The sequence below is a fragment of the Heterodontus francisci genome, chromosome 5, assembly GCF_036365525.1.
Source record: "Heterodontus francisci isolate sHetFra1 chromosome 5, sHetFra1.hap1, whole genome shotgun sequence".
Taxonomy (NCBI): Eukaryota; Metazoa; Chordata; class Chondrichthyes; order Heterodontiformes; family Heterodontidae; genus Heterodontus; species Heterodontus francisci.
The window spans coordinates 23,294,177-23,317,863 of NC_090375.1; the positions used below are offsets into that span (position 1 = coordinate 23,294,177).

General features: G+C 42.6%; 1 protein-coding gene across 3 annotated transcripts in view; it reads right to left on the reverse strand.

Annotated features, from left to right (window-relative positions):
* Positions 1 to 19,875, reverse strand: part of ptpn2b (protein tyrosine phosphatase non-receptor type 2b) — a 62,239-nt gene extending 42,364 nt beyond the window's left edge. The window contains exons 1-2 of one of the 3 annotated variants that reach the window (XM_068031187.1): positions 19,651 to 19,875; positions 9,025 to 9,115 (exon numbers count right to left, since the gene is read on the reverse strand). In XM_068031187.1, the coding sequence (XP_067887288.1) occupies positions 9,025 to 9,115; positions 19,651 to 19,707 (148 nt within the window). In that variant the 5' untranslated portion in view covers positions 19,708 to 19,875. Of the gene's footprint in view, positions 1 to 686; positions 774 to 9,024; positions 9,116 to 19,650 lie in introns of those variants that run through there. The other 2 variants (XM_068031188.1, XM_068031189.1) reach the window with 2 other exon arrangements.
* Between the last annotated feature and the right edge of the window lie 3,812 nt (positions 19,876 to 23,687).

The window sequence follows — 23,687 nt, forward strand, 5'->3', positions numbered from 1 at the left end:
GCTCCGGCCGCCACAACCTCTAGGCTGGAGAGGCAGTAAGCTAGGCTGGTTTGGCAAGCCTGGAACAGCATCCCTACCCCTCCCAGCCCCATAAAAACACCAAAAAACCTACACACAGGCTCCTCTTTGGCTGGACTGCCAGTTGATACCGGACAAAGCAATATGTTCAACTTAGGACAAAGTTGAAAATTTAAGAAAGGATGCTTTGCACTCGCTGCCAGCATTCTTGGGATCCGAATCATTTATAAATGTTTAGGAATAGAAAAAACATTTAAAACAATGGAATTAATGGAACAATTAAAACCTACATACTCCTGACCATTAATGTTGGTCTTCACCAGGTTCTCACAACAAAGTTACATTATGATGTAGGGTAATGTTTTATTCATCCCAACTGTGCTTTTAATCACATTTATAAAAGTAAGGGTGAAAAATGTAACATCTCCAAATTAAAACGATGGTGACCATATGTTGACTACTAAGATATTCACCAATAGTCATACGAAACTGAAAAGGCTGACATTTTATATAAAAACACAACTATTATTTGTTTGGAATAATTTAACATAGCAGCAGCAGACTCATCCTTCTAAATAAACTGTATTTTCCAAAAAGACACATTCAACTAGTTTCTACCTCATTAAAAGGTTCAATAATGTTTCCATAATCATGTTAACAACGCTTACATTTCAGGTGTCAACAGGAAAAGTTCTACTCTTTCTGGTAAACCAAAGCCTTAGTGTTCTCGGAAAGATGACATCACTGTTCAGAAAGACGAACTAATGTAATACTGTGAATAGTTCCTGATGCAGCCTACACATAAACACAGCTGCTTAACTCTTTAGCTGCTGGGAGGAAACATTCAATTACAGTATTTGGCACTGAACTATTTTTGCTGCAAAATTATTTTAATTAGTTACAAAAAAGGTTCACACATTTTATCAAGTCACTAAATGAAGTACATATTCTGTAGTGATGCTCATAGAAACATAGAAAATAGGAGGAGTAGGCCATTCGGCCCTGCTCTGCCATTCAAAAAAGATCATGGCTGATTGTCTAATTCAGTACCCTGTTCCCTCTTTTTCCCCATATCCCTTGATCCCTTCGGCATTAAGTGAGTTCTGTATAGCCCTGACCTTTAGTAGCTCTTACTCAGTTGCAGCGAGCTACTTCTTCCTATATATCCATTCAGTTGCTTCTCTTTGGCTCTGCTCTTGGTTTTTGTACCTTGATTTGCCTCCACAATATTATGTCCATTATCAGTATGTCACGATCAATGTTCTCTCCAATGCCCATTCACTGTACAGAGCCCATTTCTTGCACTGCACAGTCCCTTTAAGACTGCTGTGTAGCCGGTGCTTGTGCATGGCCTGTTTGTCCCCTGCGTGGCACCTTCCCAATTGCTACGCAGCAGTGCACCCACGAAGTGGGAACGTTGGTCATGATCTGTCTCCCATATGTCTGTCTGTCTGTATTTAATTGTGCAAGGTGTTCCATCTCTGTTGTCTGGGCCCTCTAAGTGCGCTTCTCTCCCCTATCTCATTGATATAGTTTTCTTTCTGTGGCCAGCAGAGATATGATGGGCCAAGTGACCTCCTGCTGTGCCGTAAACTTTCCATGATTCTATGATACCCACCATAGTTGTATTCCCTCCCGCCCAACTCCTGCAGTGTGTCTATGCCTGATATCTGCTTTTCTGAAACTGTATTTGTGTTATATTGACATCTACATGACTTGATTTTCCCCTCAATCTGAAATGAAAGGAATACTCCCAGTGAAATGCAAGTGCCACAGAAGGCAACAGACTGAGGATCCAAACAGTTAGAGGTAGATGCTCCAAAACAAAAAGACATCAAAAGGAAACCAATGCCACCATCTTCCCTGATGCAGCCATTGCAAGGTGGCGTCATTCATTTAATTCAGCATCTCCCAAGGGCGGCGACAGGGCGGAGAACAATCTTCATCACTAACAGCCAGTACAAACGACTCAACAGTAAATCAACATCCTCATATCAAAGCATCAGGCACAACCCAAACAACCTGGATAAGTCCAAGAAAAAAAGTCTACCTGTCACAACCTATATTAGTGTTGATTGGAATGTATCCGACACATTTCACAAAGTTGGCGTCACCCAGTGTTGCCCCACCCAACGTGACAAGTCCAGGCATATGCCTCTAGGTTTAGATGCATTTTGTTTCTTTGGACTTGCTGCATAGGTCATCGGTCTGTTAGTGGGGAGTCCTTCCAGTAACTAAGCCAGTCAGGACATGGCCTATGGCTACCTCCTTCTATTTTTTTTCAGATTTCTTCCAAAAGGCAACATAAATTTAAACATGACCACTGTAAAAACTAATGACAAACAAAAGAATTTACAACACTATGAAATGGTGCAAGTACAGTATACAGCTACTGAATTATAGACCCAAGAGAAAAATCATCCAACACATTAAACTTCGTTCCAGTCATAACGGTACAACAGAATGGAGCACTCGAGGGAGGGTGAGTTGGCCCAGAAAAGTGAAGCACAAACCTCAGCTGCCTCTTTTGCTAAAACAATTTTATTAAAAGTGAAGTTGTCCTTACTTTCATAACTCGGTTCTTTTCAATTACTTTGAATGAATCACTGTGGAAAGTCCCTTCCATCATGACAACAATTTCACTCTTTAAATGAGAATCAAGTCACAGGAAGAAGGCTTTGCACAGAAATGAGAACCTTCAGTGGCTTCATCTGCCTCATTCTTAACCACCCATTACTCCATGATTATTCTGAAGGGCAAAGATAATCCTGGATTCTCTTTCCAACTACCAAAGCAGCCCGCTTGATTGGCACCCCATGTACAAACATTCACTCCCTCCACCACCGAGCACAGTGGCAGCAGTGTGTACCATCTACAAGATGTACTGCAGCAAAGCACCAAGGCTCCTTAGACAGCACCTTCCAAACCGCGACCTCTATGAACTAGAAGGGCAAGGGCAGCAAATGCATGGGAACACCACCACCTGCAAGTCCCCCTCCAAGCGACACACCATCCTGACTTAGAACCATATCGCCGTTCCTTCACTGTCGCTGGGTCAAAAGCCTGGAACTCCCTTCCTAACAACACTGTGGGTGCACCTACCCCACATGGACTGCAGCGGTTCAAGAAGGCAGCTCACCAGCACCTTCTCAAGGGCAATTAGGGGTGGGCAATAAATGCTGGCCTGGCCAGCGATGCCCACATCCCATGAATGAATTTTAAAAAATAAATCCTTGAACCATTCTCTCCTGTCCCCTCCATGCTCACCTCAAGAATGTTCAGAAGCACATAGATGTCTGTTGTCAAGATAAATACTATCCATTCAGCTGCTTCTCCCATTTTCCCCTTTCCCTTGCCCACCAACTCAAACCTCCTCAGGTCTCCACCCCTGGCCAAGAACTCTCTCCTCTCTTTAGTTTTTCTCCCAACACCGCCCGAGCTAAACCCATCTGGGAATCAAATCTCCTTCCTTAACTTCATTCCCATTAAACTGATAACCACCCAGCCTCTCTTCATTCTAGCCTATGCTGGCTAACGTTTAAAGGGCTTCCTCTCCTGGAACAAACACCTTCCCTTTCAATGTTGCTGTCAACACACCCCAGCTCAAAAAACCTACCCTTAGCACCTCTGTCACTGGCAACTATCATCCCACCTCCAACCACCCCTTTTGCTCCAAAGAACCTGAATGTGTTGTCACATCCAGATCGACATCCATCTCTCGCAGAACTCATTATGAATCCATAACATGTTCACACCCCTCCCACAGCAGCAAAACAGCCCTAAACAAATTGACAAATGACACCTTCTGCGACTGTGATCATAGTGCATTATCCCTCCTGAATTTCTTTTCAGCCTTTGGCAGTCAACTACACCATCTTCCCCTAACACCTCTGCTTTGCGAAGACCACCCTTGTGTAGTTCAACTCTTAGTTATCTGATCATCACTACCAATGGCTCCTCTTCCCATCCCAACATGTCAGGGATCAATTCCAGCCCCCTCCTCTTTCTCATCATATTGCCCCTTGTCAACATTATGCACAGACATGGAGTCATCTTCCATATGTATCTACAACACCAACAGCTACATTTCCACCACCTCCATCAACCCCTCCTCTGTGTTATCCGACTGCTTGCCCGACATCCAGCCTTGGCTGAACTGCAATTTCCTCCAGCTAAATATCAGGAAATCCGATCTTCAGTCCCTGCAGCAAACAGCAACAGATCTTTCAGTGGGGACCAGAAAAAGTGGCTTTGATGTTCCTGAAGTTCAATTAAAAGCTTTGCACACGAGTGACTTGGCATTAAAAGGAATGGAAATTTATTTGGCTATTTTCTTTTAAAAAAAACATAAATTACCAAATTTTTTTTGCAAGAACTCTAATACTCGTGATTCTACTGGCAAACACAATGATACCTTGACTGGTGCATCCAGTCTCGACAAGTCTAAAGTGGACACGTAAGTCATAGGGAAGTTTTGTGCAGAATCTAAACTTATGTTCCTATTTGTATCTTGTCTCATCTTTGCGCACTGACACAAGTTTGACAAACTTGTATAAGTTGCTGGTGTGCACTGGCTATCTGAAGCTTAATTATGGCCCACATCTTCATGCATGAAGAGCAGCAGTTTTACTTCCATGCCATGGGGACCCTGTTTAAGGAGAAGCATTGACCACCTGAGGACAACGCTATGGATTTTCCACATGCATTCTTCCTGAAGATGAGAGTTTTGAAAGTTCCCCGGAAAATAGGCTCTTTGTATTGTACACAAAGGACACACTAACTCCAATCTAGATTTGGATATGAAGTGTTTGAGGGGTATTTATAGTCAAATCTATTTGTAATTCAATTTGGAATTTCTCCATTCAATCCAAGTGCACAGTACTTCTTAGGCTGAAGAACAAAATGCCACTGAGCCCTACTAACAGTAAATGCTTAACTTTCAAATTTCCAGCCAGCATTTTTTTTTTTAAAATCTGCCATTGGGATTTTACGAGATGAGCTATTTCCATTTGCAGAACTCAGCTGGAGCTTTGTAGTTCAGTAGAATACAAATGTATTCAAACAGACATTACAGGGCACTGGACAGATTCTTCCCTCTACTTAGTTCACTCTCATTTCCAGTTCCTCAGCAAAACAAACTAACTTGTTTATAAAATCTAGCAAACATACATATTACAATTATTAAATATCCTGCAGATAACATACCCTTCCTAGCTATAAACATGATTGCCCGTCGCGCTTTTTACATCAATAATTATAATGGGTAATCCTGTCAAATTTATAATGACGAAACCATATATAAAAATATTATGATCTGTTGATTAATTGAATTATTCAAAATGTTTTTGAATAATTTTGTTCACCCTTTCTTAGCTTAGTAACTGAAATTTCTAATGTTCAAAATAAAGTTTTAAACAAAACGAAGATAGTATATTTCACAATAATGCTACAGAAATTATTCACTGACTTGCTCTTTCTGTCCTTTAACACACACCTTCATTCAAGTTTTTACTTCAAGGCCTCAGCCCATCTCAAATGTCAGGGCTGTCACTGGATATGCTTAGTTCAACAGTTAAACAGAGCTTCCAAATGTATCTGTGTATTGAGCATGTGCAATGTGCACAATTTCCAAGCACTTAATCTGTCCATCAGCATGACCATGTAGAATGAAGGGTGCATGCCCTTATCCTGAGAGGATGAGAGCTCCTTTGCTTTTTTTCTCCCCAAAAGGCTTTCAAACAATATTGAGATTGAACCCTGCAAGATTTACTGCAGGCAAGTCTGACATTTATTTAAAATTTATTAACAAATGCTATTTTTCCATTACAAATTGTTCAGAGACAGACACCAGTGATTAGAGAATGTCTGGTTTTTTGATGGTTAAAAAGACAACGGCTACAAATTATGATTATATTTCAGTTTTTCTCATACATCTCTATATGCGCTGAAAATTCTGTAAAAACTCTGAACTACTCTGAGGCTTATGCAAACGTCGAACTTTTGAACACTGAAGAGATCACTTTTCTTTATGGAAATTTATGTTTATTGAAGAATGTAAAAATTCCCAAACTCCCCAAGTCTACTAAAGTTTAAATTTTGAGTTTTTAAAAAAAGGAAAATGCACATTTGCAGTTTGCAATTTTACATCTTTAAGAAGAAAAATATTTACTCAAGTCCTGTAAGGCAGAAAAATAAAGATAAAAACAAGCTAACAATGGGAAATTGATGAAAGGGTAACGGAGAGCACAAACAGGGCTAAGAAAGGCAGCGGGGTGGGCGGCGCAGGCTGACAGACAGGAATGCAGTGGGGAGTTGTGACCTCAGCCAGTGTGTCCCATTCTCCTGGTCTGCCTTTCCCACAAGGCTGCCAGATCCCAGTAATGCCTAATACTACAAGACTGTACCCACTCATTCCAAAACTCCCTCTCTGGTCCTGAACCCAAACATCTCTTACCCCCATCCCCCAGTTCCCAGCACTACATCTCTGCTGACAACCCGAAGCTAGAATCAGTCACAAGCTCACTGATCCCGAGACCACTCTCCAAATCCCAGGATATGCGTCGTTAAGCCCAGAACCTAACATTCCACTGTTCCTGTAATTCCTCCTCCCCTTATTCAGACATTGGGACTTTCTTTGTAAAATACTGCTGGATTATTGACACCATTCCAGTACTGGCAGACTCCAGGTCCCTATTGTAGGGCTTCAAGGTCCCTGGCTTCCTCAATACTCTTATGATCGAGCATCCATGAAATCCTTTTCAGTTTTTAAAATATAGATTCTCAAGTTTTAACAAAAAATGTGAACCCTCATAATAATACTGACAAATCAGTCACCTTGGCAATGTTACTTTCCAAAAGACACCTGGTTCTTATTGTTAAAAAAAAACTCTCACCATGGGCACAACATGGGCGATCTGCTCATATAGTTTCAAGGCAGAATACATCAAAAGCCGCTCATGGTTCACTCTGCCAGCTTAGGTATCATGTGAGCCCGTGAATAAATTACAACCTTTTAACTTTAACCTTAAAAGGTATAACACACACTTTCTGATACAACTACAAAGAAAAGATAGATCACATCTGACATAGCTAATAGCTCCCTTGAGAATTCTGTCCCAATCAATCATTACTGGAAACAGCGAAAATACTTTCACAATACTTTTGAACAACAACCAGCAGGCAGCTGTGAAACTTACATGGAACCAACACGTTCCACAGCAAGTACTTTTTACTTTCATATCCGTGCAGATCGGAATTCTTTTTGCGCATGTAAACCCAAGCACCTAGGGTGATGATGCAATCCACACAGTAAAACTATTTGTTGACACTCACTAATTAGGCCTGTGAGCTCCAACAATGGGATCATAGTAGAGGTCGTGAGTTTGGCAGGTGCTGTCTAAGGAGCCTTGGTGCGTTGCTGCAGTGCATCTTGTAGATGGTACAAACTGCAGCCACTGTGCGGTGATGGAGGGAGTGAATGTTTACAAATGGGGTGCCAATCAAGCGGGCTGCTTTGTCCTGGATGGTGTCAAGCTTCAAGTGTTGTCGGAGCTGCACCCATCCAGGCAAGTGGGAGTGTATTCCATCACACTGCTGCCTTGTGCCTTGTAGATGTTGGACAAGCTTTGGGGAGTCAGGAGGTGAGTTACTAGTTCTTGTAGCCATGGTATTTTATATAGCTAATCCAGTTCAGTTTCTGGTCAATGGTAACCCCCCCAGGATGTTGATAGTGGGGGATTCAGCGATTGTAATGCCATTTAATGTCAAGGGGAGATGGTTATCTTCTTTGAGATAATCATTGCCTGGCATTTATGTGGTTCGAATGTTGCTTGCCACTTATCAGCCCAAGCCTGGATATTGTCCACGTCTTATTGCATTCCTACACAGACTGCTTCAGTATCTGACGAGTCGCAAATGGTGCTCAACATTGTGCAATCAACAGTGAACATCCCCACTTCTGACCTTATGATTGAAGCAAGGTCATTGATGAAGCAGCTGAAGATGGTTGGGCCTAGGATACTACCCTGAGGAAATCCTGCAGTGATGTCCTGGAGCTGAGATGACTGACCTCCAACAACCACAACCATCTTCCTTTGCGCTAGGTATGATTCCAACCAACAGAGTGTTATTCCCCTGATTCCCATTGACCTCAGTTTTGCGAGAACTCCTTGATGCCATACTTGGTCAAATGCTGCCTTGATGTCAAAGGCAGTCACTCCCACCTCACCTCGAGTTCAGCTCTTTTGTCCATGTTTGAACCGAGGCCGTAATGAGGTCAGGAGCTGAGTGGCCCTGGCAGAACCCAAACTGAGCGTCACTGAGCAAGTTATTGCTAAGCATGTGCCACTTGATAGCACGGTCGATGACACCTTCCATCATTTTACTGATAATCAAGAGTAGACTGATGGGGCAGTAATTGGCCGGGTTGGACTTGTCTGGGCAATTTTCCACATCGCCGAGGTAGATGCCAGTGTTGTAGCTGTACTGTAACAGCTTGGCTGGGGTGCACCAAGTTCTGGAGCACAGATCTTCAGTATCATTGCCAGAATGTTTTCAGGCCCCACAGCCTTTGCAGCATCCAGTGTCTTCAGTCATTTTTTGATATCACTCGGAGTGAATCAAATTGGCTGAAGACTGGCATCCGTGATACTGAGGACTTCAGGAGGAGGCTGAGATGGATCATCCACTCGGCATTTCTGGTTGAAAGTAGTTGCAAATGCAACACAGGAAACATAGGTAACTTCCCTTGTAATTTTCACTTAGAAAATAAATGTACTAATTTAAAATGGGACTGAATTACATCTGTGCACTCTGGAGCAAATATCCATAGCCCACTTCACCTTGACTCTCCACATACAATACCACAACAGATCGACTAGCATTTAATATGCATGTTAGCTTTATTGTTAATGTTGCCAAGGTATCTGAAAGAGTAACATGCAACCCTCTCCACAGATTAAGCCATGTGGAGTTTACAGAGCACAACATCTACAATTTTCAACTTACAAGGACTGACATCTCTGTATCGGTTTCGAACTCTGTTTTCTGGATATTTGGCTACTTTGTAGGGGAAGTCTTGAGATTCATTTCGAATTTCCTACATCAAAAGTAAGAAAAAATTTTCATTAACATTTGCATGCAATAATCAAGATGCACTATAAAGTATTTTAATGTATTTTTTCATCTTGCATTTCTAAACAGTTTCATACAAATTACAAACATTTACAATTTCATGCAGGGAAGAACTTACATTGAACAAAAATAATCTAGTTTTCTGAAAGGTCGATCATATTGGTTTAATTCTTTAAGATTCCACACCATGTAACATTGTTTTAATGACAACAGCCATGACAAACAAACCAACCATTATCAAAGCTATTTTTAAAAAATTATCAAAAATCCAACAAACAACAAAAACAGGAACTTGCATGTGAAATGTTTTAGAGCTTTTGAGATTAGGGATAAGCGCCGTATTTTTCAGAAGTGTCCCAAAGCACTTTACATCCAATAATTATACATGAACATGGCAGCCATTTTATGCACAACAAAACTCTACGAAGAGCAATGAGATGACAGACTAATCTGTTCTTGACGGTATTCGTTACTAAGTTAGAACTGGAACATGCCCACCAATTTAAAATACTATTCCAATCTTGTGTTGCTGAGATCAATGTGGATGACCAAAAAGCACACAGAAACTTAGCATTATCTACCTGGTAGGGTCTTCATCATTCATCAAATAGAAAACATTCCTTCCATATTTTGGAAGTAAAAAGTAGCTTGATGCATATACTCAACACATGAACCCATCATGTTAAAGATAGATGTCACACATACCCACCTATCCCTATAACACCCCAGGACATAGGCCATTGTGCCAATTCGTTCTAACTAACAGCCATAATACTCTATATATTTCTGAGCTCAGTTGATCAGAATGGATACATTTAAATGGTTAAATAATAGCAACATAATCCCAACTAGAACTAGGTGTCCATGTCGAATAGACATTGAAGAGACTTCAGAACACACTTGGTGTTTGTAGAATGCATACAATTCGAAAATTAAGGTATACAAATGAAGGACTGCCAATCAGTTTTTTTCCCCATTCTGTATCCTCCATTCGCCTTTTCTTTTATATCCCTCGATACCCTTATTCAACAAAAATCTACCAACCTCCTGAAAATTTAAATTGACCCAGCATCAAGTGTGTTTCTTTTGGGGGAGCGTAGGGGGTGCTGCATGTTAGGAAGTTCCAGATTTCCACTACACTTTGTACAAAGTGTATGCTGATTTCAGTCCTAAATGACCAAGCTCTAATTTTAAGATGAACAACTCTTGTTCTAGATTACCCTACCAGAGGAAATAGTTTTTCTATATCTACCCTATTGAATCTCTAACATTTTAAACGCCTCGATGAAATCACCCTTCAAACCTCTGAACAAGAGGGAACACAAGCCATGTTTATGCAACCTGACCTCATAATTTAAACTTTTATGCCCTTGAATTATTCTGGTGAATTTGCGCCGTTCCCTTTGCAAGGCCAATATATCATTCCTGAGATTAGGTGCCCAAAATTGAATACAGTATCCCGGATGGGATGTGACTAAGATATGATCAAGGCTCTATAAGACTGAAGAATCACTTCCAACCCTTTTGAGGTAAAGAATATTCCCTTAACATTTTACATTACTTTTTTAAACCTCTTCTTCCTTGCAAATTAGCAGTTTGGAGCAGAACAGTAGAAGCATAGGATATATGCAAGTATCCATTTGGTTATCTGCTACTTAGTCACCTTCTATTCTTGCAACATATACAGGTCTCTGATTTCCTGTCGCTGATAAAAGTCCAATTCTGTTTCTATCACATGAAATTCTAGGATTTGGGGGACTGATTTACACAGTTCTATTTTCCATGAAAACTGCAAGGGACTTGCAATAACGGGAGGAAATGAATTACTGTTTAAGTTGTTTGATGCAAGAGATAATGTAGGACTCTGCACACACCTACATAATTCAAATTAAATTTCAGTGTGATTTGCAACACCAGATAAGCAATGGGGCATTTACCACCATTCAGTAACCAAGGAAGTAACACATTCACAATGATCAAAAATCACTTGCACACTTTGCCTTTCGTTATACCATTTTACCAATAAACGCAAAAGAGTAAATACGCATACGGCATACAAACGCGAGTATTGAGATGACAATGACTAGTGAATTAAAAAATTAATAGACACAATCAGAAAAACAACTAGCCACATCTGGATTCCCAATTAGCCACACATGGACACTAGCTCACATATTGGACAACAATACACGAAAGCCATGCAGCACAATAAAGTCAGTGCAAGAGCAGAGTCGGAAATCAGACCTCCTTAAGTGGCCAAGAACAGAGAAAATGGTCCCTGAGCAGGTGATGGAGAAGAGGAAGCAGAAGTAGAACTGTTGAGTAAATTGAGGATTGCATGTGTGCGAAGCAGATATTGGGGAACCAGAAGCAGCGTGGAGGCTAACAAAGTTACGAGGGAGGAAAATATTAACATTAAATGTACAAAATGATAAATTTTCCTATGGAGATGGCAACAATACAACATTTTGCATTTAAATACTACCTTTAATGTAGAGAAATACTTCAAGGTACTTCACAGGGACATAATGAAAAAACAAGACACCGAACCAAAGGAGGAGATATTACAGGCGTGACTAACAGCTTAGTCAAAGAGGTATGTTTTAACGAGAAGAGGGAGTTTGAGGGAATTCTAGAGCATGGGGCTTATTTAAGTGGCTGAAAGCACATCTTCCAATGCTGGAAAATGCACAAAAGGCCAGAGTCGGAGGAACGGAAAGTTTGGGAGCTGGGTTCTAAGGCAGGAGGACAGAAGAGAGGGCATGGAGGAATTTTAACATAAGGATGAGTTTTAAATCTGAGGAAAAACCTGGAAGATCAGTAGTTCAGCAAAGACAGGGATGATGGGCGACTAGGATTTGGCGTGGGAGAGGTTATGGAAATTAAGAGTTTTGAATGAGCTGAATTCTACCAAACATGGATAATGGGAAGGTGGGCAGGAGAATACTGGAATGCTCATGTCTGGAAGCATAAGCTATGTGTTTCAGCAGCAGATGAAGTGAGGTGGGATGAAAACAAATGGTATCAAGAAAACAGTTTATAACAAGGGCCTAGTTTAATGGCTTCTTTCTTCTCAATGCTCAATTCAAACTACTTGCAGGCCATTCAAGACTGGATGTTGTACAAGCAGTCTCAACACAGAGGCAACATATGGGTCGAAAGTTGAAAACGCAAAATGGCAGGTTGACCAGGGCAATTCATGCTACGGCACTAACTGGTAGCTAGACACCTGCTACTAAAGCAAGACAAGTCCCATTGAAAATATTTACATCCAAAATCCTATTATTAAGGTTTACATGCCGATTTTAGATTTTATGTTGACATAAAAGCAACAGGAAGTAAGGTTGATTTTTAATGATATATCAATGGTACGATTGTCAATGGCATTGCTCATGGAGTCAGAGGTAAACAACCAAGGGAAAATGCTGTAAACCATGATGATCTAGAACAGTAGGAACAGAACGCACAGCCTGCACTTGTAAAGGGGTACATTCAAAACTACTCTGCAGGAACAATATTTTCAGTGAGCGTGTGGTCAAGTTATGACACAGGGAGGTGGTGGATGCAGTTATTACTCATTAATTCAAATGCAAATTGGATCAATTTCTTTCAGAAAGTAACATTTAGAATACAGTATAAGAGTTATTTGAGACATGGTTCCAAAGCTCTACACCACTGAGTTTTGTTCGTGTCATTTCTGGGTCTGTTGTCAACTAATTGTGGGCGGCACAGTGGCGCAGTGGTTAGCATTGCAGCCTCATAGCTCCAGCGACCCGGGTTCAATTCTGGGTACTGCCTGTGTGGAGTTTGCAAGTTCTCCCTGTGCTTGCGTGGGTTTCCTCCGGGTGCTCTGGGTTCCTCCCACATGCCAAAGACTTACAGGTTGATAGGTAAATTGGCCATTAGCAATTGCCCCGAGTGTAGGTAGGTGGTAGGGAAATATAGGGACAGGTGGGGATGTGGTAGGAATATGGGATTAGTGTAGCATTAGTATAAATGGGTGCTTGATGGTCGGCACAGACTCGGTGGGCCGAAGGGCCTGTTTCAGTGCTGTATCTCTAAAACTAAAACTAAAAAAACTAATTGAAATAGACAGATTGCTATAATTAGTCAGCAACTCCATTATCATTCTATCATGCAACTAACAGGATAGGCGAAGAATTAGGTGGGTCTTGGGCTTTTTTCATCCAGCTATTCATAAGTTCATATCAATCAATAATCCATATTTTTAAGCTCTCCATACAAAGGAAGACAGTGGCCATTACCACTTCGAGTACATTACATAATACAAAGTTTCTTCTCTGTCCTCATGCTCAGTGTCCTCTAGAGTTCATACTCTGACTATTCTCAACTACTTACATTAAAAAAAAATGATATTTGCTGCAATTTGATTGGCTTTGCTTCTGCTTCTCACTAACAATATTGTTATGGACTGCCAAACTGCGTGTGGAAGTTTCTTGTTCATAGTTTTCATTCCTGCTACTCAGAAATCCAAGCATGCATATATATTAAAATATCAGGTCTTGCATAAAGTTATTTGTGGTAAGTTGATTGGTGTACTCTTTTATGACAGGAGTTTTACGTGATGCCATGTGACACACAATGCATTGTTCTGCTAATTATTGATAAGAAAATACAAGCTAAGATCCCAGTTTACATCCCGAAGAAGGGTCACTGACCCGAAACGTTAACTCTGCTTCTCTTTTCACAGATGCTGCCAGACCTGCTGAGTGGTTCCATCATTACTTGTTTTTATTTCAGATTTCCAGCATCTGCAGTATTTTGCTTTTATCCCAGTTTAATTGTTGTTCAACCGAAGAATTTAGCAAATTTGTAAAGGGATTGTTAGTTTCAGCACCAGGTCAAAAGAGTTATTGGCCTTTTCCCGCTCTTTACGGATTATTTTGCATCTGTAACAAAGTATAGAACCTGCCGATTGTATTCTTGTTAATATACCAGCAGAGGCCCTGTCACATTGTGCATTATGAATCTGAAGATATGCTTCGTTAGCTCTGAGAATGCAATACGGTAAGACTATAATCAATGATAAGGAAATAACAGACTTGTCAACTGAGTACTAAGTATACATTTTCACAGTGAGGAAGGGGTCAAAATATCAGGAGTACAAGATAACCTAAAATAAGTTAAGGAGATGAACTTGGTCGATTGAATACAAGTTTTTAAATGACAATAGAGAATATAATGGGACTACAGATCCACAACTCTCCAGGACCTGATGGTTTTCAGCAAGGATATTAAAAGAAACAGGTGTGGAAATTGTGTTAGTTATAATTTTCCAAAGCTCTCTAGATTCAGGAATTACACTGTTGCACTGGAAAATTGTAAATGTCAGTCCATTATTTAAGGAGGGAGAAACAAGATAACTACAGACCGGTCAGTCTAACATCAATTGTGGAGATGTTATTGGAATTCAAGACGGCGCAACTAGCACTTAAAGGGTTAAATTTTGTAAACTTGGCTTCTATTCATGAGTTTAGATGGTTGAAGAATGCATCAGCAGATCAAAGAGACACTTTGGATTTGTGCAGGTTAGATCATGTTTGAATAGTTGAATTTTTTGAGGAGGCCACGAGCATAGTGGAGAGGTCTATAGATGATGTGTATATTGACTTCCAGATCACATGTGATAAAGTTGCACACAAGTGACTATTTGCAAAACATTAGAGTGCACAGAACTGGAGGGAACCTTGTGACATGGTTGGGAGGTAGGAGGTAGAGAGTAGAAACAGAAGGAACGTTTCCTGATTGGAGATATGGCAAATGGTGTCCCATAGGGATACGAACTAGGGCTTCAGCTTTCACCACATATTAGTGGCTTGGATGGAAGAATAGAAAGCTCTATATCCAAGTTTGAAGGTAGCACAAAGTTTGGAGTTACAGTGCGTTGAGTGGCTGGAAGAAGGAACTTATAAAAGGACATAGACTAAAGTTAAGAGACTAGGAGCTGTGGAGGGGCAAAGGGATTTAGGTATCCATGTATAAAACTCACTCGAAGCTCATAAACAGGTACAAAAAAGGCTAATGGAATGTCAGCCTTTTTCTCAAGGTAGTTGGAATTTAAAAGTCAAGAGGTGATTATTCAGTTGTACAGAGCCTTAGTCTCACCCCAATTGGAGCACTGTATGCATACATGGCATCAAATCCCAGGAGAGATATATTTGCTTTGGAAGGGGTACTGCGCAGGATTCACCAGAATTATATCAGGGCTTAAAGCATTAAATTTTGAAGTTTGGTTTTATTCCCTTGAGTTTAGATGGTTGGGGGGTGATCTAATTGAAGTATTTAAAACTATAGAGATTCGATAAGGTAGATACAGAGAAACTACTTCCTCCGGTTAGAAATCCAGAACAAGAGGACAGTTTTAAAATTAAAGCTAGGCCATTTAGGAGTGAAGTTGGAAGCCTTTTTTCCATGCAAAAGGATAGTGGAAATCTCAAACTCGTTATTCCAAAAGGCTCCAGACGCAAAGTCAATTGACATCTTCAAGACTGAGATTGATAAATTTTTGTGGGGTATAAAGAAAAAAAGATTTGCATTAATAGCATCTTTCAATGCAACAGGTCATCCCAAAGCGCTTTACAGCCAATGAAGTACCTTTGAAGCACAGTCAATGTCGTAATGTAGGAAATGTGGCAACCAATTTCCACACAGCAAACTTCCGCAAACAGCAATGCGATGATGGACGGATAATCCGTCTTTGTGATGTTGATATTCACCAGGACACCAGGGAGAACTCACTTGCTCTTCTTCAAAGTAATGCCATGGGATTTTTTTTTTTACATCCACCTGAGGGGGCAGACGGGACTCAGTTTAACGTCTCCAAAAGACAGCACCTCTAACAATGCAGCACTCCCTCAGGACTGCACTGGGGTGTCAGCTTGGATTTGTGTTCAAGTCCTGGAGCGGGACTTGACCCCACAACCGCCATCTCGGAAACAAGAATGCCACCAACTGAGTCACAGCCGACAGCAAGGATAAAGATATCAATGGATATGGATATGGAGTAAAGGTGGCTAAACATAGTGCAATACAGATGTTTAGATCTTAAATGACGAAAGACTCGAGGATATCAATCACCTATTCTTGTTACGAAGCAACAGATGTCATGCATTGTAGCACAAATGTATTAACAGGTCCAGGGACTTGGCCAAATTCCACTGTTATTGTGGGTCATTTACCAGTGTTTGAGGAGCAAATTCCATGAAAACCATAAATGAGTGGCCTTGATTACTCTACATTCATCCATTTATTTCCTTTTTTCTCTGTACTTCTCTAAATGATACACAGTAAGATGGCAGTCAATGTATAGATGACTGGTACATGCCCGAGGCTTCGCAATTGTTTTTGAGGGGCGGGACCGTTGGATTTGGTATAATTAGTGAGTAGATTGGGGGTATTTCAACAATGTGGAGAGCAAACCTAGTTTGATCGCATGACAGGAGGACACAAAGCTATTATATTACTGGACTGTTCCTGGGATCTGGCAGTAGTCGGGTGGGGGTTGGGGGTGGGTGTAAGGGTATGAGTTGGATTAGCAGACACTGGGACAACAGAAAATTACAGCGTTTGGAAATTGTGGGGAGTGGGAGGAAAGCATTGCAATTCTTTTTTTAGCTTTTGGTATTTGGTTAATAGTGACATGGTCATATTTATTGTCCATTCTGAATTACCCCAAGAATGTGATACTGGGCCTTTTTAATGAACCGCTGCAGACTTTATGGTGGTGATGGGGCTCCCATGGTGTTCGGCCCCTTGAGCCTGCTCTGCCATTCAGTAAGATCGTTGCTGATCTGATCATGGCCTCAACTCCGCTTTCCTGCCTGCCTCCCATAACCCTCGACTTCCCTGTAGATCAAAAATATGTCTAACTCAGTTTTGAATATATTCAATGACCCAGTCTCCACTGCTTTCTGGGGTAAACAATTCCAAAGATTAACGACCCTCAGAGAAGAAATTCTTCTTCATCTCTGTCTTAAATGGGAGACCACTTATTCTGAAACTGTGCCCCCCAGTTCCAGATTCCCCCACGAGGGCAAACATCCTCTCAACATCTGCTCTGTCAAACACCCTCAGAATCATGAATGTTTCAGTAAGATCACCTCTCATTCTTCTGAACTCCAGAGAGTATAGGCCCAACCTTTCCTTATAAAATAATCCCTTCATCCCAAGGATCAACCTAGTGAACTGTCTCCAATGCAAGTATATCCCTCCTTAAGTAAGGAAACCAAAACTGTACGCAGTACTCTAGGTGTGGTCTCACCAATGCCCTGTATAGTTGAAGGAAGACTTTCCTATTTTTAAGCACCATCCACAACATTGGTCCAGCAGCAACAGTGAAGGACCAGCAATATCTGTTCCAGTAAATATAGTGTACAATTTGGAGGGCTATGTGGAGATAATGGCGGGTCCACCATATTGCGGCTCTTGTCCTTCTCAGAGGTCGAGGCTGCAGGGAAGGAAGGTGCTATCGCAAATAAACAAGTTGTTCTGGGAGCAGCTGGAGTGGAAAATCCCATGATGTAGCAGCGCTGTGGAGGGTGCTGGTGTCTGCAACATTAAACAGGATCCTAGGGTGTGTCACAAAAAGGAACCAAGTTCCCAGGGTCCATTAGCATTGACAATGGCTGTAGCGGAGTGTTGCAACATAATGGGCCCTTCAGGGCATGTCAACACTGTGAAAGGGTGCAGTCTCGCTCTAGTTAACCTACATCGATCATTCTCTCCCCCTCTCAAAAAGTACGGCACAATTATAACAATGCTCATTTATCTGGGTTCTAGGAGGCCAGTGACCACAAACCTACTCCCCACATTTATATTAAATACAGCATTAGCTTAGCTGATAAAAACCAGGTCTATGATCCTGCATCATAAGAGAATATCTAGCGTTCTAAATGCAGTGACAGAATCCAAAATAACAAGTATTAGTGTAGTCATGGCTTTAAGAGCTTTTATATTGGTTTAACTCCATGAAGCCAGTGTCTATAAAGCACCTCGCCATTAAATCTGGGTCATGGCGACACAATCACTGACCAAGTATAACTGAGCCTAGAAGTCTGCCACTGCTCTACGAAAAACAGATTTAACGGTGTAAACACTAGAAGTTAGCTCACAGCCACTAAGCTCCTGGGTTCCAAATTAAAACGACAAATGCGATCATGGCTCTGGCCAACAAAGCTGCCACCGAGATAAGACGTCACTTTCACCAGTACAAACTCAGAGAGCCACCACAAGGTGCCAGTCAGTGTCCCGTAATCCAAGTTAAACACACAGCAGTGTAATAGTGCACTTAAGCAAATAGGATAGCAGCTGAATGACACTATCTGCCTTTGCTATTCGAATTTGCAGAGAAACTGTAATGGGTTTTGAGTGGAATACTGGAAATGAGTACCTGGAAGTGAAAATAAAATGCACACAATGTGGTCTCCTCTACATTGGGGGCACCAAACGCAGATTGGGTGACTGCTTTGAGCAACACCTCCACTCAGTCTGAAAGCATGACCCCGAGCTTCCAGTTGCTTGCCATCGCAACACTCACCCTGCTCTCATGCCAACATTTTAGTTTTTGACCTGGTCCAGTGTTCCAGTGAATATCAACACAAGCTCGAGGAGCAGCACCTGATCTTTCAATGAGGCACTCCTCCGCCTTGCCGACTGAACACTGAGTTCAATAACTTCTGAGCATAACTGGCCTTTCTAAAAAATATTTTATTTAACCATGTGCCTGCTTTCCATGTTGTCAGAACTACTCATTATTCTGCTGTTAACACTCTCTCTGGACTAATGCTTTGTGTCTTTCACCACAAACATTAAGACATCCTTTTTACTTTTGTCCCAGGACAGCTTTAACCTCTCCTGCCCTCTGCCGATCAAACGCCTTCACTCCCCCCCCCCCCCCCAACTTTCTTAAAATCTAATTCTTTTCTAACCTTTGCCAGTTCTGATGAAAGGTCACAGACCTGAAATGTTAACTTTGCTTCTCTCTCCACAGCTGCTGAGTATTTCCAGCACTTTTTGTTTTTACTTCAGATTTCCAGCATCTGCAGTATTTTGCTTTTATAAAAATTTAAGTGACTGCCAGTCCTACTGAGTGAGACTTGAAAGATTTGCAGCACTCAAAATTATTTTTTTTTGGTGCATGCTGCGGTTTTGTTTTACAGCAATCCATGTCACACATATACACACACACACAACAGGTGTGAGGTTAAAGTTGCAACCACAAGCAAACATCCCCTTTAAAAGGAAGCGCCAAGTAATTAACAATCGACAACAGAAAAAGACCTTTAATTAGACGCAGGCGCACTGCGCTTGTGATCTCGCGCCTCCAGTGGCCTAACCAGGCCTGACTTCCGTTAACAGAAAGCGGACTCCGCCGTTCCCTGGTGACTCTTTGCACAGATTCCGACAATACACATAATATATACTTAAATAAATATACCAGAGACTGCGAGTAATGGTACGGCCCAACTTTAACAAACTTACCAAATATGACTGGGACCAATGGCTTTGCGCGTCGATCTCGGCGAATTTCTCCTCCATATTTTAAGCATGTGTAAGTTGAGATCGAATTCCCTCTGGTTTTTCTTTTCCCTCCCGCTCCGTGAACTTTTCCTCACACAGCAGCTCTCCCCGACTCTCCGGCCGCCAACATCAAACCGAGCCCGTGTCGCTAGTAAGACTCACACCACGCATGCGTTCTGCCATGCGAGAGCGACACATGCGCGGGAGAGGGGGCGGAACCCGGAATTAGCGTCACTACTTGTTCAGATACACCTCAAACCCGAAGCTGTGTGTGTTTGTGTTTGATAGGCTCACTGTCAGTCTATTTAGGTACACACTGTTGCCACTGTGCGTCGGTGGTGGAGGGTGTGAATGTTTGTGGATGGGGGTGCTAATCAAGTGGGTTGCTTTGTTCTGGATGGTGTTGAGCTTCTTGAGTGTTGTTGGAGCTGCACCCATCCAGGCAAGTGTAAAGTAGTCCATCACACTCCTGACTTGTGCCTTGTAGACGGTGGCCAGGCTTTGGGGAGTCAGGAGGTGAGTTACTTGCCGCAGGATTACTAGCCTCTGACCTGCTCTTGTAGCCACGGTATTTATATGACTACTCCAGCTCAGTTTCTGGTCAGTGGTAGCCCCGAGGATGATGATAGTGGGGGATTCAGCAATGGTAATGCCATTGAATGTCAAGGGGAGATGGTTAGATTCTCTCTTGTTGGAGATGGTCATTGCCTGGCACTTGTGTGGCACGAATGTTACTTGCCACTTATCAGCCCAAGCCTGGATATTGTCCAGGTCTTGTTGCATTTCTACACAGACTGCTTCAGTATCTGAGGAGTCGCGAATGGTGCTGAACATTGTGCAATCATCAGCGAACATCCCCACTTCCAACCTTATGATTGAAGGAAGGTCATTGATGAAGCAGCTAAAGATGGTTGGGCCTACCCTGAGGAGCTCCTGCAGTCATGATTGACCTGCAACAACCACAACCATCTTCCTTTGCGCTAGGTATGACTCCAACCAGCGAAGAGTTTTCCCCCTGGTTTCTATTGACTCCAGTTTTGCTAGGGCTCCTTGATGCCATACTTGGTCAAATGCTACCTTGATGTCAAGGGCAGTCACTCTCACCTCACCTCTTGAGTTCATGTTTGAACCAAGGCAGTAATGAAGTCAGGAGCTGCGTGGCCCTGGCGGAACCCAAACTGAGTGTCACTGAGTAGGTTATTGCTTAGCAAGTGCCACTTGATAGCACTGTCAATGACACCTACCATCACTTTACTGATGATCGAGAGTAGACTGATGGGTTGGATTTGTCCTGCTTTTTGTGTACAGGACATATGTGAACAATTTTCCACATTGCAGGGTAGATGCCAGTGTTCTCGCTGTACTGGAACAGCTTGGCTAAGGGCGCGTCAAATTCTGGAGCACAGGTCTTTAGTACTATTGCTGGAATGTTGTCAGGGCCCATAGCCTTTGCAGTATCCAGTGCCTTCTGTCGTTTCTTGATATCATGGGGAATGAATCAAATTGGCTGAAGACTAGCAACTGTGATGCTGGGGACTTCAGGAGGAGGCCGAGATCATCCACTTGGCACTTCTGGCTGAAGATTGCTGCAAATGCTTCTGCCTTATCTTTTGCACCGATGTGTTGGGCTCCCCCATCATTGAAGATGGGGATATTTGTGGAGCCACCTCCTCCTGTTAGTTGATTAATTGTCCACCACCATTCATGGCCTGATGTGGCAGGACTGCAGAGCTTAGATCTGATCTGTTGGTTATAGGACCGCTTAGTTCTATCGCATGCTGCTTACGCAGTTTAGCACGTAGATAGTCCTGTGTTGTAGCTTCACCAGGTTGACACCTCATTTTGAGGTATGCCTGGTGCTGCTCCTGGCATGCCCTCCTGCACTCTTCATTGAACCAGGGTTGATCCTTGATGGTAATGGTAGAGTGGGGGATATGCCGGGCCATGAAGTTACAGATTTTTTATTATACTGAGATGCAGCACTGAAACAGGCCCTTCGGCCCACCGAGTCTGTGCCGACCAACAACCACCCATTTATACTAATCCTACATTAATCCCATCTTCCCTACCACATCCCCACCTTCCCTCAATTATCCTACCACCTACCTACACTAGGGGCAATTTACAATGGCCAATTTACCTATCAACTTGCAAGACTTTGGCATGTGGGAGGAAACCAGGGCACCTGGTAGAAACCCACGCTGTCACAGAGGGAACTTGCAAACTCCGCACAGGCAGTACCCAGAACTGAATCCGCGTCGCTGGAGCTGTGAGGCTGCGGTGCTAACCACTGCGCCACTGTGCCGCCCTTATTTGGCTGAGGTTGAGGTTGTGGTTGACTACAATTCTGCTGCTGCTGATGGCCCATAGCGCCTCATGGATGCCCAGTTTTGCATTGCTAGATCTGTTCGAAATCTATCGCATTTACTACGGTGGTACTGCCACACAACAAAATGGAGGATATCCTCAACGTGAAGGCAGGACTTCATCTCCACAAGGACTGTGCAGTGGTCACTCCTACTAATATTGTCATGGACAGGTGCATCTGCAGCAGGCAGATTGGTGAGGATGAGGTCAAGTATGTTTTTCCCTCTTGTTGGTTCCATCACCACCTGCCGCATACCCAGTCTAGTAGCTATGTCCTTTAGGACTCTGCCAGCTCGGTCAGTAGTGGTGCAACCGAGCGACTCTCGGTGATGGACATTGAAGTCCCACACCCAGACTACATTCTGCGCCCTTGCCACCCTCACTGCTTCCTCCAAGTGGTGTTCAACATGGAGGAGTATTGTTTAATCATCTGAGGTGGTAATCAGCAAGAGGTTTCCTTGCCCATGTTTGACCTGGTGCTATGAGACTTCATGGGGTCTGGAGTCAATGTTGAGGACTCCCACGGCAACTCCCTCCTGACTGCATACCACTGTCCCGCCACCTCTGCTGGGTCTGTCCTGCCAGTGAGACAGGACATACCCAGGGATGGTGATGGCGGTGTCTGGGACATTGTCTGTAAGGTATGATTCCATGAGTATGACTATGTCAGGCTGTTGCTTGACTCGTCTGTGGGACAGCTCTCCCAACTTTGGCACAAGCCCCCAGATGTTCGTAAGGCGGACTTTGCAGGGTCGACAGGGCTGGGTTTATCCATGTTTGAACCAAGGCTGTAATGAGGTCAGGAGCTGAGTGGCCCTGGCGGAACCCAAACTGAGCGTCACTGAGCAGGTTATTGCTAAGGAGGTGCTGCTTGATGGCACTGTTGATGACACCTTCCATCACTTTACTGATGATTAAGAGCAGGCTGATGGGGCGGTAATTGGCCGGGTTGGACTTGTTCTGCTTTTTGTGTACAGGACATACCTGGGCAATTTTCCACATTGCAGGGTAGATGCCAGTGTTGTACCTGTACTGGAACAGCTTGGCTAGGGGCGCGGCAAATTCTGGAGAACAGGTCTTCAGTACTATTGCCGGAATATTGTCAGGGCCCATAGTCTTTGGAGTATCCAGTGCCTTCAGTCGTTTCTTGATATCACGCGGAGTAAATCGAATTGGCTGAAGTCTGGCATCTGTGATGCTGGGGACTTCAGGAGGAGGCCGAGATGGATCATCAACTTGGCACTTCTGGCTGAAGATTGTTGCAAATGCTTCAGCCTTATCTTACATATGTCGATAACTCTTAAGTATGCCTAGTCCAAAAAATGCATTTGCAATATGCATTTACTGGTTTGAATCTGTCCCTATGGACTACTGTTGTGATTTAATTTGTAGCATTCCATATTTACCTTTACCATATAACAACTTGCATTTATGTAGCACCTTTAATGTAGTGAAACGTCCCAAAGCGCATCACAGAAGCGTTATCAAATAAAATTTGACACATAAGAACATATGAAGTAGGAGCAGGAGAAGACCATACAGCCCTTCGAGCCTGCTCCACCATTCAATACGATGATGGCTGATTCTCGGCCTCACCTCCACTTTCTTGCTCGCTCCCCTAATCCCTTGAT